Source organism: Stenella coeruleoalba, assembly GCF_951394435.1.
Source record: "Stenella coeruleoalba genome assembly, chromosome: 15".
Classification (NCBI taxonomy): Eukaryota; Metazoa; Chordata; class Mammalia; order Artiodactyla; family Delphinidae; genus Stenella; species Stenella coeruleoalba.
The window spans coordinates 68,906,354-68,925,607 of NC_137161.1; the positions used below are offsets into that span (position 1 = coordinate 68,906,354).

The 19,254-nt window shown below is 48.3% G+C and overlaps 2 protein-coding genes across 4 annotated transcripts in view; one reads left to right on the forward strand and one right to left on the reverse strand.

The window, feature by feature from the left end:
* Positions 1-1,009, forward strand: part of SLC5A11 (solute carrier family 5 member 11) — a gene marked incomplete at both ends in the record, with an annotated part of 57,198 nt that extends 56,189 nt beyond the window's left edge. For both annotated transcript variants that reach the window (XM_079945416.1, XM_079945417.1), the window contains one exon: positions 804-1,009. In XM_079945416.1, the coding sequence (XP_079801542.1) occupies positions 804-1,009 (206 nt within the window). The remainder of the gene's footprint in view (positions 1-803) is intronic.
* Positions 1,010-6,928: 5,919 nt separating this feature from the next.
* The window catches only part of ARHGAP17 (Rho GTPase activating protein 17), an 89,641-nt gene continuing 77,315 nt past the window's right edge, over positions 6,929-19,254 (reverse strand). For both annotated transcript variants that reach the window (XM_079944084.1, XM_079944083.1), the window contains 2 exons: positions 15,614-16,219; positions 6,929-8,626 (listed from right to left, as the gene is read on the reverse strand). In XM_079944084.1, coding sequence (XP_079800210.1) covers positions 8,496-8,626; positions 15,614-16,219 — 737 coding nt within the window. In that variant the 3' untranslated portion in view covers positions 6,929-8,495. The remainder of the gene's footprint in view (positions 8,627-15,613; positions 16,220-19,254) is intronic.

Consider the following 19,254-nt stretch of genomic DNA (forward strand, 5'->3'; position numbering starts at 1 on the left):
ATTGTGAGATTTCACATAAAATTCCAGATTTCCATCTTCTCTTGAAAAACTGGAACATCTGGCAACATGGAGCCCATATGTCTGCATGGCAAAAGTTGTCTGGAGCTGCAAAGCAGCTGTTCCTTAGACCTGGAATATACAGTTAGCCAGGGTCCCCACCAGTCCCTACTGTCTCCATGATGCAAGGCTGTGGTTGTCATTAATCATCATACATGGCTTTAAAAAAAATAATAATTGTGGATATGAACCCATGTCATCCTCCCATGGGAAACTCAGGGATAGATCCAGAAGGCCATGTGTTTCAAGAAAGATGAGAGAATCTTTCTTGGTAGAGGTGATGTGTTTAATAAGAAAATCAGTTCCCCTGACTCCCACACGTCACCCGCCTGGCTCCACCCGCAGCTGATTTTGCAGACCCAGCTCTGAATGGGGAAAGAGAGTTCCCTGCAAGAGTGCACATCTCTCTTCAGCCTCCTGGCAGGCGATGCAATACAGGGAGGAAGTCAGATAGAAAAGGTCCTAAACCCACCTCTGCCTCTGCTAACCAGCTGTGTGCTTTGCTCAAGTTAGGCTGAGTCTCTATCTTTTCATCTGAAATTCTGCACCTGAAGATGGTGAAAAGTCTCAAAATACCAATCTGCTAGAACTAAAGAGTCTTCCAGAATCAAAGTCTTAATGAATACCTTCCAGAAAAGGAACATAAAGTATTTATCACAGTGTGTGGGACACACCCGGTCTCTCTTCTCTCTTGCCTGGGAGACACAGCCCATCCTTATGACCCTTATTTGCTGGGTTCTTTTTAGGTGACATGACCAAAAAGCAGTCCAAAGTGGTGAAAGCCATCTTGTGGCTCTGTGGGGTGGAGAACAAGGGCAAGGAGGAGATGCCGAGCAGAACAGACCCTGTCATAGTTTCCCTGGATGAAAACCCCTTGGTGAAAACCCTTCTGGACGTCAACCTCATCATCTGCGTCAGCTGTGCCATCTTTCTCTGGGGCTACTTTGCTTAACATGGGGGTGAACCCAGGGATCCAAGCTCTCAGTTTGCTATCAATGCCCCAATTTTTTAATGAAGGAAAAAAATAATAAAGCCTTGTTTGTTTACCACCAGGCTTCAAAGGTGTCTATGGGCCACTTTCAACATGACATTTAGTTAGTCCTGTTCTTCTTAAAGGGGCTTCCCTGGTGGTGCAGTGGTTGAGAGTCCGCCTGCCGATGCAGGGGACGCGGGTTCGTGCCCCGGTCCGGGAAGATCCCACGTGCCGCAGAGTGGCTGGGCCCGTGAGCCATGGCCGCTGGGCCTGTGCGTCCGGAGCCTGTCCTCCACAACGGGAGAGGCCACAGCAGTGAGAGGCCCGCGTACCGCAAAAAAAAAAAAAAAAAAAAAGGAATGAAGGCTAGAAGCTGGAAAAAGAAAGAGGCATAAAGGCTTCTTTGTCTCAAAAGGCCAGTTATTCACTCTTCCTGTCCGTCATGTAACATCAGTAGCCAAATTCAAAGGGTTGGACAAGCGAAGAGATGCCCAGCCCCCCGGTAGCCACATCCCCTGGGCTGACTGTTAGCGCTTGAACTCTCTCCAGCTCACCTTCCAAGCACAGGGAATGGGACCTGCATGCTATCTCCCGCCTTTCACTGTTGCTGGCTTTGGGTGAAGGAATAGTTGGTGCCCAAAGGCTTTCTCATTGTGAAACTTGCCCCTCACTATGATGTCTGGGAAATAGACCTGAGTTGGTGCCCTGGAATCTTGTGCCATAAAAGAATCAGGGAATTGTGTGCACGTCCCAAGCTCTGCCTTAGCCTGGGTTTCTTTGCTTGATTCTCCACAACGATGCTTCCCTAAAACAAGTGGCCAGGATGGGCAACTCCACAATAAATCGTTACTGGACGAGGGGTAATAGGGCTTTTGACCTGAAGAACAGCCACCCCTGTTCTGTGGAGAGTCAGGCATCCTAATGACTCTATTCTGGGCCCCAGTGGGGTCTGATGGGATGACCTGTAGGGGCCGTGTGTGCCACACGCACAGCTAAGAGCAGGGGCGGGACAGCCAACAGTTAGTTAGCCCTGAGACCAACTGGGGCGGCCCAGGGCCATGAGATAGTACCCTAGTCCTGGGGTTAACGGGGCTGGGGGGGCGGGATGGGTTAGAACCACTCACTGGCTTAGCAGCTGGAGAATGAGTAGTTTCTCAAGGAAGCCCAGTTTCCAAGGAGCACGGACAGGAAGCCCTGGGGCTGAGGGGTCACTGGCTCATGCAGTCACTCATGACATGTTTTGAGTTCCTACTCGACGCCTTCAACACCTGGACCAGCCTTGTCCAAAGGTAAAGGTATTAGCTCGACACCTGGCTTTTCCACGTGGATCCAGATGACAGCTGTGGCTTGGACAAAGGCCCCTTGGCCCCCCCAGGAAAGGGCCCCTATGGAGAGCTGTTCGCTAATGTGGCTGCTATCCAGACCCTGTCACTGGCTCCGCAAGAGGCTGAGCTTCTGTCTGGGGCAAGTGGGCTCAAGGGGAGGCTGAGTGACCCTCTCAAGGGCCAAAGGAGGGGAGTGGGAGGCCCAGAAGGCTTCCCCAAATTGCCCCTCAGCCAGGCCTGCCCCCCAGCCCCCTGCCACGCCGAGACCTCTGCTGCCACAGGTTGTGGTCAGAAGTGCGTTTTGGTGGGAGTTGTCACTGCGGTAGCTTAGGCCACTGCCACCTCTCCCCTGGATCGCTGCCACCAGTGTCCCGACTGGCCTTCCTGCCTCTAATCTTGCACATTCTCCAGCTCCCGGCAGAGAGAGCAAGTCTGATCAAGCCACTCCTCTGCTTGCTCCCAGGATCAGGTCCACACACCTGGATGGGAATTTCCAGACCCCTGACAGCCAGGCCTCTTCTCAGCTTCGACTCTGACTGCTCTCCCTTCACAGTCTAGGGTCAGACCACACTCATGCTGTCCCACCTGTGGGCCTAACACAGTGGCTGACACCCAGTGGGCCCCATAAATATCCAGTAAGTAGGTCTTTGCTTCTGCTCTTCCCTCTGCCTAAACGATCCCCCCCTTCCTCTCCTGGCTACCTCTTATTCTAGTCACTGCTTAAACATCACTTCTTCTAGGAAGACTTCCTCGGTCATCCCACACCCACTACGACATGCATCTTCAAAGCAGGTATCACACTTTATTATTGATTGCTTAAGCATCTTCCCAACTAGAGAGAAAGTTCCACGAGGGCAGAAGGCATGGCTTACACTGCTGCCTAGCACAGCCTGGTGAATGGATGACCTCCAGAACACAGCTGTCTGGCTCCTTGTCTCATATCCTCCAGCCACACCCCCTCCCTGGCCTGGCTGCCCACCCCTGCCCGGGAACACCCACTGTTCCTGCATCAGGTCAGTCCTTGAGGTCTGAGCTCGTGGGGGTGACTGAATGGCTGACCCATCACCCATCCTCTGCCCTTTGGAAACTGTGCAACTTCCAAACCCTCCTTGACCACAGACGATGGTCTCTAGGGCTGCCCATAGGACCCACTCTCATCTTTGGGAAAGGCCCACATCAGTCACCACGTCACGCGGGCTCTGTCTCCCTAACCTTGTGCTCGTGGAACCGCTGCCTCTGCCTTATCGGGGCCCCACTGGCTCCTCTCTCGGGGGTGTCCTGCTGCTACCTTGCCCCCGCTTCAGTCCACTTTCTGCATCGCAGCCACGGGGACCTAAAGTACAAATCCGACAGTCACTCCCCTCCTGTGTCTGCAGCTCCCCTTGATGACTCCAAACGTGAGTTATAAGGATCTTCACACTCCAGCTCCTGCTTCCCTCACCAGCCTTACTCCTTGCCCGTTGCCCGCTTCCCCCTCTAATTCCATGCTGTCGCTCACCTCACGAGCCATTCCTAGCATCTGGAGGGCCCCCCTCCCCCCTCCTTTCTCCACCAAGATGGGCCTTCCTCCCACATACTTCCACGGCTCCCCCACTCCGCAGTCTCTGCTTCCTGGGTATTTGTTTGCAAGCTTCCTGGGGGCCGAGGCCACAGTTGTATGCTTCAGGTTGGCTCCCCAGGGTCTAGGCCAGTATCCCCCGGAGGAGACACAGAATTATTTAGAAGCCATGGCTTCAATTCTAAGCATCCTTGTATGAAAGCAAGAATGCTGTTTCTACCATGAAATGATGTGAAAAAAAATGTTGGTCATCAAATAGCATTTATTGATGTGTATGAAAACTGAATTCAAATACAAATATAGAGGGTAAAAACAGAACCCTGGTGAATTGTTTTGGTTCTTCCAAAAATATATTTGGTTCAAGTATACCCTGACGTGTCATTTGTAATGACATTTTGATGTGTGTGGCAGACAGACCCCAAGGTGACCCTCAGCGACCCCCACCTCCTGCCGTTCATGCCCTTGTATAGTCCCCTCCCCTCGAGTGTGGACAGAACCTGCAACTGACTTCTAACCAATACGATACGGCAGAGGTGATGAGATGTCATCTGTAATTGTATTACAGCATGCAGACTCTGTCTTGCTAGCAAACTCACTCTAGGGGCTGTCCTTGCTGGCTTGCCGAAGTAGCAGCCTCCCCAGGGAAGCCCACGTGACCAGGGACTGCAGGCAGCCTCTAGGAGCCGAGGGCAACCCCTCAATGATGGCAAGAAGTCCTGGGCCTCAGAACTTGTGGCCCTACAAGCATAAGCACATGATTTCTGACAACATCCTGAGGGAGCTTAGGAGTGGGTCCTTCCCCAGTTGGACCTCCAGACGGGACCCCAGCCCTGGCTAACCCTTGACTGCAGCCTTGTGAGACCCAAGGACAGGACCCAGCTAAGCTGTGCCTGGACTCCTGACCCACAGAAACTATGAGATAATAAATGTGTTTGTGTTTGTGTGGGTTTTTTTTTTTTTGGCTGCAACACATGGCTTGTGGAATCTTAGTTCCCCGACCAGGGATTGAACCCGGGTCCTGGCAGTGAGAGCACCGAGTCCTAACCACTGGGCCACCAGGGAATTTCCATGACCACTTTTTGCCTTTTGGTTGCATTGGAGCCAGTGGCTTCACTATGCCAGCAGATCTGTCTTTATCCTCAGCTCCATCACTACGATATTAGAAAAGTGGAAGCCATTGGTCTAGAAATATCTGTCAATGGGGTGCTGCCCAGTCTGGTGCAAGACCTCTAGACTATGAGGCACAGAGCCCACTTGAGACCCTGGAGTAAAGAGATGGTAGAGTGGCATCTGTGAGAAGAGGGTGAAGGCTCCGGAATATGGTTACACACCACCAGGCTCACGGCGCAGGTGGCAGGATGGTGGCAACAGACCACAGGTAGAGAACCTAGAAAGAGGGTTTGTCTTAAGACTTTCAAGTAAGAGCACTTACGGGACTCACTGGGCTCAGGACAGCACTGGGAGCTGGAGCCCCAAGAGTGGTACAAGGGTCCCCAAGGGAACCAAGGCCATCAAGGAGGTGCAGGGATTCAGTCATTCCAATTGCATCTGAAGGCTTGGGAATCCACAGGTAATCCAGCACAATCACGGCAGCCAGGGGGATGCCCCGACCCCCTGTGGTCTCCGAAATGCTGGATCAAGATCAGGCTAGGTGGGTGTTGCTTGCAAGGGGTGTGTGGTGGGAGGCACATGTCCCCGACCCTGGTGTAGCTGTGGGTTGGAGAGCAGGAACAGAAGGCCTGAGTACACAGGACTGAAGTTTCTAGGAGAAACTGTTCTCTGGAGAAGAGAAGGAAGCAATCTGAAGGGGCAGATACCAGCAGCATCTTCCTGGAGGCCAGCACCTTCCTGGATGGTCAGGGGTGGCCACAAGAGTTTGGATTACAGACTTCTCGGGAAATCCCTGGTGGTCCAGGGGTTAGGACTCCACTTTCACTGGAGGGTGGGGGGGCCCGGGTTCTAACCCTGGTCGGGGAACTAAGATCCTGCAAGCTGCGAGGCAAAAAATAAATACATAAGTAAATTTAAAGAATTAGATTACAGAGCTGTCTACCTCTCTCCCGCGGGTAGTGCCAGGGCGAGGCGACAGCGACGTGGCGCCTCCCCTGGCAGGGCTGATCACATCTCTGCAGCACCTTGGAGGTGCTTCCGCCATGGTGCAATTACAACTGAGCCGCCACGTCCCACACTATGACTCGCCCACCCAAGAAGATGGAGAGCAGCCACTGACACATGTACAGGGGCAAGGAGGTTTCCTTTTTCTTTAGATCGGAGCTGTTGAGGCAGGGAGATTGCTACAAACAATAGGAGAGTGAAAATGGAACACTGTTCTTAAAATAATGAGGGTAGGGTTTGCTGTATTTCAGAATCATTTTGTTCATCACGGCCCTTCCGTGTCCCCAGGCACCAATGCCGTCTCCTCGGCGAGCACTGCGTCCCAGCTCCCTCCTGAGTATGAGCTCAGGCATCCTGGAGGAAGCATCTCCAAGGTCTGCAGAGATGCCTGACTGTGGACAGCTGGGCTCCTTGAAGAAGGGGTCAACGCTTATGAGCAACAAACATCGAGACCTTTGCTTTCTCTATAAGGTTTGTTCTAAAGCTAAGGGCAGTGGGGAGGGGGAGCAGAGAAAAAGAACAGGGATGGGGACTTCCCTGGTGGCGCAGTGGTTAAGAATCCACCTGCCAATGCAGGGGACATGGGTTTGAGCCCTGGTCCGGGAAGATCCCACATGCCGCGGAGCAACTAAGCCCGTGCTCCGCAACTACTGAGCCTGTGCTCTAGGGCCCGAGAGCCACAACTACTGAGCCCACGCACCACAACTACTGAAGCCCGTACACCTAGAGCCCATGCTCCGCAACAAGAGAAACCACCACAATGAGAAGCCCGCGCACTGCAACGAAGAGTAGCCCCCGCTCCCCGCAACTAGAGAAAGCCCACGTGCTGCAACGAAGACCCAACACAGCCAAAAATAAATAAATAAATAAATTTATATATATATATAAAAAAAGAGCAGGGATGGCGTATGAGGAAGGAAAGAGTGAGCCTTCGGCAAACACAAATTTAAGATACCGGGGAAAATGGGTCTACAGGTACATATTTTCAATGTAATTAATAAGTGCAGGGAGCACGTTGGGGCACAGGAAACTGTGAGTTAAGAGGAAAAAGCGATTGCCCTTTTCAAGTTAAACTTAAGTCAATTCATAGGGGAAGGAGGTCCAGGGGCTTCTGAGCAAGGGCTGGGTCACGGATGCACCTGGCGAGCAGTTCTATCAGTGGAGCCGCCCAGGGCAGCCAACATGGCAGCATGTGTTCCAAAAGATGACGCCAAATCTGGGCCACGGGGAGGGCTATCGTCACAACAGCCATCCAGCCCGTCGGCCTTGCTTTGCTCCAATTCCCCACCCACTCTTCCCAAGTATTTCAATCCTGGGACGGAAGTGCCTTCCAGTCCCTGGAAAAGGATGTTCCCCTGGAACGTAATGGCTCTGCCTCCTGCCCTAGGCCTGTGGGGCTGAGTACTGCGAGCTGGCCTCCAAGGGTCTAAGTGTCTCTAGACAAGACAAGTGTCTGCGGACCAGAAAGGGTGTCAGGACTGGTGAGAGCAAAGGAAGAGCCCAGCCCATGGAACATTCGCTAAGAGACAGCCAGTCTGGGCAGTCTCTGGGTCACCTGGTGGCTGGTCTCACTGCTGTGACCTTGCCCGCCACTCTTTCAAACTTCTACATTCACAGCTAGAGCCCCAGACGTCCCATCCCCAATTCTACGTAGTTAAGTGACAACATGCGCACACACAATCCACAGCTTTGCCTCTAAGAATGATGAAGTTTTCATATAAACCACAGGATATATTTAATTCAAATTAAACATGAAACTAGAATAATGTTCGCTCCTTATCAAGTAGCAATTACATTGTTTAAAAAAAAAGAGAACAGTACATTTCCGTCTACGTTCTGGCAATCCAACGAGGCCAAGGCAATCCAGTTTGCTGAGGTGACGGATCCAGCAGTCACCACCAACGCTTGTGGTTCTGAGGCAGTTGGGTAGACACAGACCATACTTCATACAAAATGATTCTGCAGCACGTCCGAAGAAGAGGAACCTCCCTTGTGATATATAAGAACGAAAGCCCAAGTAGCAGGAAGCAGGTGACTTGCGTAATGGATGTACTTTATTAAATAGATAGTTAACGCGTTGCTTTTTATTCATTCCAAATTGCTGATGGCGCTGCCTGCGTTAATAGCGGTGACAAATGCTTCCTACGCATGCCTCGGCAATGATACTCTTTCCACTGTAGGTATTTCTATTTTCTTTCTTTCTTTCTTTAAAAAAAAAATTTTTTTTTTTTGGCATGATTCTTTCCCATGTAAAGAAAGCCAACTTCTTCAAGACACAGGTCATTCAGCTTTAAGTGTCAGCCTCGGCTCTCTCCTCAGGCTGTGAGAAGGCCATGTCCTGCATGATGAGGCCTTCTTTCTCCCTCCACTGAAAGCTTCTCGCTGTCTGGTCTGCAAAGATGAACGTCTGCCTGCCCCTGCTCCACTCGCCAGGGTGGAAGGGGTCAAGGGCAGGGGGTGGCTTTCTTCACAGGGCGGTACTTTCTGTATCATTGTCCATGTCCAACAGAATGCGGCCGGGCAGGTCTTTGCTGGCTGAGTCTGAATGCGTTTCAGGAAAGATGCTGCGAAGCGGTTCTGAAACCCTAGAATTGGCGTCTGGACAAAAACACGAGGAGGAGACATGGTATCAGTGCGTGGTAACACCCCAGAGGCCACCCGAGGAGAGGAGAAGCTGGAAAGTTTGAGAGTCAGCCCATGCACGCACACTCCCTTACTAGAGGCACCATCAGCCCTGAGAAGTTGAGTCAAGCCTTTGATACCCCAGGGGCAGCCAGCCACGTGGCACAGCCCCACCTCCTGGCTCTGGTGGTCCTTTCTGTGAGCGCACGGCAGTCCTCAGAGATGCAACCCTGGAAGGGTTTGCTTGCTGATTGAGGAGAGGAAACCTTATTCCTACCAATGTCTCTAACACATTAACTGAAATCTCCTGACAGCATCTGGGCTGCAGGAATAGCTGAGCGTCACTGGGAAAAGTTCCCTCCTCCGAGGCTGGTGCGTGTCCTCCTGTTACTAATGCTATGCCCTCAACCTCGGCACTAGTGACGCTTGGGGCCGGATCCCTCTGGGCTGTGGGGCTGTCTTGTGCACTGTGGCATGTTTGGCAGCATCCCTGCCCTCACCCACTAGATGCTGACGGCACAAGCTCTCTTTCCCACAGTGTGACGACAAAAGATGTCTCCAGACACTGCCACATGTCCCTGGGGTGGGAGGGGGGAACAAGCACTGGAGTGTAGCACCAAATCTCCTACAAATATTAATTTTCTCATCTATTTCTAATATCGGGCTGGCCAAGAAGTTCGTTCCGGTTCTGTAGCATGGAAAAACCCAAACGACCTTTTTGGCCAACCCAATACTTATATAGCTCCAATTCCTTTTTCACATCTTATTATGTTGGCTGGAACTCCTTCGGCAAGACAGTAAATACACGGTCCTCAAGCCATCATCCCTCGCTCCCATGCTCACAAGACACCTTAACCAATCACAGCCCTCTTCCTAGTGAGACGGTGAGCCTCAGATTCCCTCATTCATAAACAAATACTTACTGAGCACCTCCCACATTCTACCGGTGAGGACACAACAGTGAACAAGCCAGACACAGATTTAATGAAGCCTACAGCCAAGTGGGGGAGACAGGCCCTTCTGTCTTGAAGAATTTGTTTCTCTGGTAGATGTGAGTTCTAGCAAATGATGAGCCTTGTTAGGGATTTTAGGGCTGGTGGAAGAGAGAAGGGAGACGTTCAGATTTGTGGTAGTTTCACTGTGCCAGGTTAGGGCTAGTCACGTAGGGAGCACAGAGGGAGGGAGAGTGGGAGGTGGGTGTGCTGGGGTCTCCCTGTTATGCCTAAGAGCTGCTTTTCTGCACTTGCTGTGGTGCAGGTACACCGTGTCTGCCCTTGCTGGGAGCTGCTTTCGGCAGTACTTCTGTTTCACCTTCTCCTCACCCACACAGACAGAGCTGGCAAATGCAGGTGCACCCTGGGAGGCTCACTGCTTTGAGACTGGTTCCTGATCCGACACGTGCCCACAGCTCTGAGCTGCGAGATCCACTTACTTCCTGGGACGTCCCTTTACTCTCAGTGACTCCTGGGTTGGAAGGCCCATCTCTCGAGGTTTCCTACACACCACAACCCAGAGAAACGTCTAGATTTATGAAGGTGCCAAGGTGGCAAAGAGTTCAGGTGCTGGATGGCATTTCAGACAATTCAGGTCTTATATTTGTAAAACCAACAAGCAGGGGAGCCTCTGGGAGGCTCAACTCTCCAACACAGCCGGCACTGGAAGGAGGAGCAGAGCCAGACTGGTTGGGCTCTGGAGCCTGGTTCTTAATCTGCAGAGGGCGTCTCCCCCGCCACCCCACCCCCAGGAGGACGTATGCCCTTGGGTGAGCGGCCTGGGAGAGAAGACAGTGCCTAAGCAGATGACGGCTTGAGTCTTAAACACTCTGCCTCATCTTAGTACAAAGGAGATAAAGGTTATTTTAGAAAGTGCCTGCAGGAGCACTTCCATATTTTTTTAAACACCTCTAAACCCTGCTGGCTATAGATTTACACAAGGCATCATTTTTCATTATATGCATTCCAAGAAGGGCTGGTCTTTGAGCATATTGCTTGGAGCTAAGTTCATATGAAAGATATTAGATTAAAAGAGAAAAAAAAAAACAAAAATAAAAACAAGAAAGCAGAGGCCCAGGTCACAGCCTCCGTTCACAGGCAGAATGCCATGTGGTTCACCACTGCTCTGCGGCTCTGACGAATGCAGCCTGGTTCCCTCCTTTTTTGAGTATCTTTATCCAGGAGTGGACCCTGTGAGGGTGGGAACTGGCATTCTACAATTTAGAGTATGGTCCAGCAATTTTGAATATGTGCTTTCAGGTTGTAAACCTCCCCTCCGGAAAGGCCAAGGTTATTCTGATAGCCACTTGGACAGGTAAGAGATCCAAATGCCTTGCTGAAATCAAACATTTCAGGCACGGCTGCAGGGTGAATCAGCCCCCTCCCAATCATTAAATCCTTCTCTAAACTACAGTCTGAGGGAATGACTTCCTTGAAGTCCTCATCAGGTTTCTAGGGCTGTGAGAGGCTGACTCATCTCTGGGAGACTGAGTCAACTTCTTATTATTTCAGTCAAAGGAGAGATTCTGTTCCAGTCTCACTGGATGTTTATCTTGACATGATTCTGACATCTACTTATTAAAAATAAAGTGCAAGTAGAAGCAGAAGCCACTTAAATGTCCAACTATGAGCAATAATACATCTGCTTAATGAAATATTATGCAGTCACTGAAAAACTACATTGTAACGTGGGAAAGAGCATGTGATGTAAAGTAAAATAAAACCGCAAAATCAAAATCTGTATATGCCAAATAATTATGATTGTGCATCCCCTTGCCTTTTAGAAAAAAAAAAACTAGAAGGAAAAAATAAAATATGAATGGTGGACTTTTTCAATTATGGAAGGGTGATTTCTTATTGTTTCTAATCCCCAATTTGCTTTAGTATCATACTTATTTTTAAAAATGCATTACTGGGCTTCCCTGGTGGCGCAGTGGTTGAGAGTCCGCCTGCCGATGCAGGGGACATGGGTTCGCGCCCCGGTCTGGGAAGATCCCACATGCCGCGGAGCGGCTGGGCCCGTGAGCCATGGCCGCTGAGCCTGCGCGTCCGGAGCCTGTGCTCCGCGACGGGAGAGGCCGCAACAGTGAGAGGCCCGCGTACCGCAAAAAACAAACAAACAAAAAAAAAAGCATTACTTTCATGATATAAAAGGAGTTTAATTTTAAAAAGCAAAGGCTATGAGAACCAGCAAAGTCCCAAGTGTCTGATGACCACTATTGTGACTCGTTCTACCACCATACAGTGGACAAATGACTCACTAAATTAATCCCAGCCTCACTAAATCAAGAACATTTTCTACTCCAGAGCACTGTCTTTTTCACCCACCACCAAGGGGCACATCAGGATCAAAATATGGATGCCTGGCTCCAGACCTCCTGCGTCTGTGTCCCGGCATGAGTTTTTAAAATGGTGACATACGAATCTAATACCTAACTCTGTATTATCTTTTTTTTTCTCCATAAAAATGATAATAAATAGCTACCATTTACTTAGACCCCCTGCATATTAAGAACCGCACGATGCTTTTCTTATTTTATCTACTGTAATCCCTTTGAAGGTTATTCTCACAAATGTCACCATTTTACAGATCAGCCAGGTTGTGCCGTGCCATTGTTACACAGAGTGAGCTGAAATTTTAATTCAGGCTTGTCTGATTCTAGTGTGTGCTCTTTCCACTACCCCTCAAGCCTGCCCAGTACAGAAAAGACTGGAAGTTAAAGAGGTAACAAGGCCAGCCTGGCGATGACGTGTTGCATGTCTGTGAACATGCTTAGTATGCAGAGTACTTGGCAGCAAGCATGAACAAAGCCAGCCTCCTTTAGCACATGCACTATTAGTAGGGGTGCAAGCAGGCAGGGTTAGAGTGACCGGTTAATAGCAGGCATTAGTGCACAAATATGATCATCAAGTAGCAAAAATGCTTTGGCCAATCAGGTGCCTTTTCCTTACCATTAAATATTCCAATTTCAGTTCCTACTGAATATGGCAGGTCATACATCTAAATTATTTAATAAAATGTTAAATTAGAACACTCTTGGCTAAAATCTATTACTTTAAAAACAGCAAGATGCAAACTCTTTTCCTTGCAAAGCTAAACTCCTACTGCTTTCTTTTCCTTTCTTTCTTTCTTTCTTTCTTTCTTTTTCCTACTGCTTTCTAGAGTAACAAATTAGGAAGAGATTCAGAACGACAGCAGAATCCCTCCTTTCTCTGGTGCTGGTGCAGAGCTGCCACAAACTGGCTGTCCGACCTGTTTGGCAGCAGTAATCGCCCCCAAGAGTCTCTCTTAATCCCCAGGCCTTAATTCAATTTTTAAGATTAAATGCTCTGAATGAATAACCTGTTCTCAGGAATTTGTCTGTCTAGAGCTTTCCAAGTGAAAACATGATGTCACAATAAAGGACTACCTGTCTAGGGAAGTTACATTTTTTTCTTCTTGAAATACCCAATGGCTATATCCAAGATTGCCTAAGAGCAGCATGAACAACACGAGCATATTCATAAATTCTAAACGCTGGCCTTTTGTGTACTCCTAATGGCAATCCGGGGGATTTTAAGAAATTAAAAATTAATTCTGTAATACAAAGATAATGGTGGTGACCTGTAATTTCTTGAGTTAGGAGAATTCGAAGTGCAGATTGGTTTTAAAATATTTAGCTAATATCCTAAGGAAAAGTATTTATAATATCAAATTTCACTTATCTGACAATTGTCAAAGTACAGAGCACTGCAGTGTTATAGCAGATCAATAAAATAAGCTTCTGAAATAAATACACCCCAGGTAAACATGGTATTAAAGAGTAGACATAATTCTGGTCTGCAGTCTTTCATCTAAATAAAAGGGAAGATCTGGGAATAAAATTCTGATGTGTCACAAGTATTGAAGTGTTAAAAGGCTCAGCCTTAATTAGGGTTTAGTCACTTCACTCTGTGATTTTCACACCCAGCTGGGCAACCACAGACTTTTGGGTTCATCACCTAGGAGTCAGGAAGGCGGAACCACGCCTCTGTGTCCTCCTCTGTGTTGTAAAGATCGCATTCTTGTTTTCCCCTTCTGGTGTCTATAGAAAGTCTTCCTAGACCAAAGATGTGGAAACGCCGGCTAAGTAGTCCACTGAAGGCTTAAGGCTCAGATCAGCTGATTAGAGCAGTAACGAGAGCCTTATTCCGTCTAAGTGTGGACCTAAAGGCAAGATTCAGATGAGCCTCACAGTACCTTTCAAAAAGCTCATATGGTTTAAGAAAGCAAAAATGTAAGCATGCCAGAATGCAAAGAAATTTAGTGTGGGATCTTTGGAGGAAGATTTTTTTGGGGGGGGGTCCTGAGAAATTCAAACACCAAATTAAGAAGCTCCATGCAGTTAACTTGCACTTAAGAGGTAAAATTAAAACTTAAAGCTCAAGACACAAGGGACGCAATTTTCCGTGCTAACTGCACCAGAGACCTCTTTGGGTGATGCTGATGAGCCAATCAATGAGAGGGAAATCACGCTGAAAAGAGCAGAATGCTTGTGAAAGGCTTACCAAAAAGAAAGGAGACATTTCTTAGTATCTTATCTGAGCGGCTTGAAATCGGGCTTGCAATCTACTGACATCTACCTCTTGAATTCGAAGCATTTGCAGCTCAAAGTGCTTCTGATAAAAACAAAAGTGATGTCTAGAGAATGGATGGCAGGGGGTCAGATGGCTGCTCCTGAGCACAAAGTCAAAAGCATGTATGCAAAACACCGCTAAGCAGGAGCATTTGGAGCTGCAGGAAGCTGCTTGGGGGGGTTACAGACCTTAGTCCTGGAAACCTTCCCCACCTGTGAGGGCGCTAGGAAGGGCATCTATTGGGAAACAAACAAACCAATGTGGCTTTGTTTTTTTAAACATAAAAGCAAGCATCATCAGAAAAAAGTTAACAATTTATAACACACACAAATCATGCATTATATTCCTGAAAAAAAAAAAGTTATCCAAAGAAAGACTAGTCGGTTAACCCTCATCACTTAGGGTACCAGTGTGGGGTGTATCCTTTGCTCATTTTCAGCAGAGATTGTCATTCAGGACGCTTGGAGGGCCCAGAGGTATATTTCGGCTACTTCTCTAAAACTGGCTCCACTTAGGAAAATTTAAAACTAGGCTGTTCTAAGATATGATTCAAAGTCCCTAATTATCATTTTAAGAAAACACACTAAAAAAAAATCTATCCATCCCATCCTTAAATCAAATAGTAAATTAGAGCACTTGGGACAGAAATTTTTAAAAGAATCATAATTAAAGAAAATGGTCATGTTCTAGACTGTCTATAAAAAAATACCCCATTAGGTAGGTAAAATCTGTACAATCACCAACACCCAAAACAGATTTCCATGGAATTATGAGGAAATATTGATTCTTCTGTCCTTTGCCACTAGAGGCTGGCACTCTCATATGATCGTGTCCCAAATCTCCCTTCCAGAGCATCCAATTTGGAACAAATCACATTTTTTAAGATTATACCTGAAATGCTTCACTTTCTATGAATATTTTTACTCTTAAAAGGAAAATAAGCATTTTAATGAGGGATTCACTAAGAAATGGATGTCATGCTCAAGTTGTACAATACCTTCCACCTGTATTACTAGGTCATTATACCTAGAAAAATGTAAATGTAGATGGCTCTTAAACACATAGTGAACCTATACATCAGGGGTTGGCAAACTTCAAGGGCGAGGTAGTAACTTTGAAGGCTCTGGAAGTATATGACTTCTGAAAGGACTACACAACTCTGCTGTTTTAGCACGAAAGCCAGAAAGAATATGTCAACAACTGGGCGTAGTTGTGTTTCAATAAAACTTTATTTATAAAAACAAGCTGAGGGCCAGATCTGGCCTGCGTGGTAGTTTGCCAACCCCTGATATAAACGAAAGCCTAAATGAGGGGGAGCAGTAAAAAGCCAGGTAGAGTGGACAGGGGGAAATGTCTGAACCCACTTCCCACTTACCCGTGACTATTTTGGAGGAGGTGGGAGCTGCGATGCTGAGGCTGCCATCCCCGGCGGGGTGGGCGCCAGGAGGATGAGGGGGTGGGGGCACGCTGGGCCGGTTCCTCGGCTTTGGTACTGGTCTCGGTCTCGGCAAGGTTCCAGCGTGTGGCTGCGCGGTCTCAGGGTTACTCACCACCTGGCCGGGGTTCTGTTTTCCTAGGGGCGGAGTGCTGGGGGGCGTCGGCGTCTGGGGAGGGGTGTGGGAGGACTGCTCAAGTCCGGGCTCACCGGGCAGGGCCCCGGGGGCCGGTGGGCCCTGACTGCCTGGCTTGGTGAGCGCTGGCGGCGGTGTGGCCTGCGTGGGGGGCTGCGGCGGCGGGTGGTTGGGGGCTTGGATCGGAGGCAGGCTGCTGGAGTATCTCCGGGGTGCGGAGAGCTGCGAGGTGGCGCAGGGCTGGCCTGGGGCCTGCCCGGGCGGCTGAGTTGGGGGAGAAGGGCTTCGGGTGGACGGCTTTGGTGACAGGCTGGGTGGATGCTGAGATGCTCCTGGAGAACTCTGGCCCCCGGGATGGCCAGGAGGCGGGTTTCCAGGTTTCGGGGGTGCTGGAGCAGGTTTTTTAACAGCTGCACGAAGGAAAAACACCTCTCAGGAAGAGCAGCAGGGTGATGGCCAACGCCCCCCGGGCCAGGGCACCGAGGCTGGTGTAAGCCAGCTGAGATCAGCACCCACGCCCACTCCCAATACCACACCAGCTGGCGGCACCTCGCCACCATGGTCCTCCTCCCCCAAACCCACAGTCTTAGTCTAACCATGAAAAAAGCCTCTGACAAACGCAAATTGAGAGACTGTCTTTAAAATGCGAGTACTCCCTAGAACTGTCAAGGCCGTGAGAAAACAAGGGAAGATGGAGAAACCGTCACAGGCCAGAGGAGAGTAAGGAGACGTGATGACTAAATGCCCTGTGCTCTTCTGGGTGGGAGCCAGCAGGGGTTGGAAGACGGCTGTTAGAGGAAAAACCGGTGACGTTCGAACAAAATGAGTTTGGTTAGTACTAATGTACCAACGTTGGTTTCTTAGCCGTCATAAATGTACTGTGGTGATGTAAGATGTTAACAGGGGAAAGTGGGTCAGGGGTATACGAGAACTCCAGACTATCTTTGCAACTTTCCCGTAAATCTAAAATTACTCCAAAATAAAAAGGTTATTTTTTAAAAGTACATTAGACACATATAGGTCTTTACAGACCTGTCATTTTAAAAGTTGAATAATTAGAAAACTCAGTTAATGGAGGCCACCCCGCCTACATGGAGTCTCCGTTCAAAGCCTACTTGACAGCGACCTTCTCTCATGAGAAGAGACACAGAGAAGCAAGAGCAGCTAAGCGGTGGTGGCGGGGGGGGGACCCCTAAGCACGACTGGTCTGCCTGTACAGACCGTGGGCCCCTTGCTCTAAGCCATCTTCTCCTAGAGGACTTGATTTTTTTTTATAACAGAAATTCTATGAATTCCAGAATCACTTGTGCTAATAGATATATTCTAGATAAAAGTACAGATCCGGACGATCGCCTTAGATTCAGCTCTAAGGAGAGCTGAATCACATCAGTCTCCCCCCTACACCAGCTGAGATCAGCACCACTGGCGGGTGGGAATTTGGTACTGAGGATGGTAAGGTAGGTAGAAAAAACAAGTCTGGAGACTGGTTTTGGGTTGAGAGGTTGGGTGGAAAGGAGAGACTTTAGCATATTTCAAGTTCTGCTGAGATCTTACTAATCGCCTAAGGAAGGGAGAGGGAAACGAAGGGAAGAAATGAACATGTATCACTCACCTAACATGACCAGCACCAAGTTGGGCCCTTTACATAGACTGTCTCATTTAAGTCTCACAAGCACACCGCAAAACAGGCATTGTTATATCCATTTCACGGTGCAGAAAACCAAGGCTCAGAGAGGTCAAGTGTTTGTAAAAGGTCACACAGCCAGTACGGAGCAGAACAGAGGCTCACACCATGTCCTGTGGACTCCTTGGACTCTTTTTTCCCTCTTCCTCCTTCCTGCACTGCCTGGCTTCCTGCTCATAGGGGCCAGGATTCAGGAATGAAAGGAGTATAAAGTCTACTCTATTGGTCTAGAACTTCTGATCCCAGAACTGGGAAGACCTTTTCCCACAGAAACAACCAACCAGCTGACAAAGGAATCTGGAATATTAGCTGCACTCTGGTTATCATAAACAACTTGAAAAGAAAGGTTTCTAGCTCTCTGTTCTAAGCAATATTAATTATAAATTCATATTGGATAAAAGATCATTCTTGACATTTAAGGGAGCAGAGGGAATTAGAAGAGGAAGCATGAGAGTAGCGTGATAAGGCTCAAGTCCCACATTGGCCACGTCCATCGTGGAGGCCAGGCTGGGAGCAAGGCAGGCCTCGTCTAAGGCCACCATGAAGGTGCTGGGAGGCTGAGCCAGGGTGGGGGATGGCACACAAAGGATCAAACTGAGATCTATGATTGCAGGAAAAAGGAAGCAGGAAAGACTCCGAATGGGGCTACGAAGGAACCTCAATCTGAAAGCAGGGGCTCTACCTGGAATCCAGGTAGAAAAGACCTAGTTTCCCTTGAGCACCAGTTGGGATACAGATGAAGGTGGTGGTGGCTCAGAGGAAAGCCTTCTTAAGATTTTTCAATAGCAAAACTGTTATTTATTCCATTTCCCCAGTCCTGGTTACAGAGGAGATATTAAAGTGATGTGGACTCAGAAATCTATCCTTTGCCCGGTTTTCAATTGGGTTATCTGTGTTTTTGCTATTGAATTGTATGAGTTTCTTATATATGTTGGATATTAACCCCCTAACTTGACTGTGGTAATTATTTCACAATGTATACATATATTAAGTCATCACATTGTATTGTACATCTTAAAAGAAAATGCAACATGGGATTCTGGATTGATACTGGGACAGAAAGAAAACTTTACTGGAAAAACTCAGAAATCTGGTCAAAGCCTGAAGTTTAGCTAATAATATTGTATCAGTGTTAATTTCCTGATTTCAGTAGTTGTTCTGTTAGATAGTAAAATTAAGAGAAGCTCAGTGAAGACTATATGGGCCTTCTCTATACTATCTTTGCAACTTTCCTTTAAGTCTAAAATTATATAAAATTCAAAAAATTTTAAAATATGTATGTCATTTCATATTGAAGATTATCCATCCTCCAATAAATACAGTTGGGAGTTAAGACAGGGCACCATGGTTCACATGGAATTTAACTGGCTTTAGAAGCATTTTCAGTAAATCATGTCCCTTTCTAGACCAGTTTCTCAACCTCAGCAGTACTGACATGTTGGGCTAGATAGTTCTTTGTTGCTGGGGGCTGTCCTGCACATTGTAGGATGTTTACCAGCATCCCGGGCCTCTACCCACTAGATGCCAATACCACTCCCCTCCCTGCCTGTGACAACCAAAAACGTCTTCGGACATTGCCAAATGTCCCAGATGGTGGGGGACAGCTAAATCATCCCAAGTTGTTCTAGATCTAAGAGGCACTTAGAGCTCTCAGACCACACATATTTGAGTGCCCTCTCTGGCACAGGACAGGCACAGGACAGGCACAGGACAAGGGCTAGGAATATTGCAGTGCATGAGACGGGTAAAATCCCAGCTCTT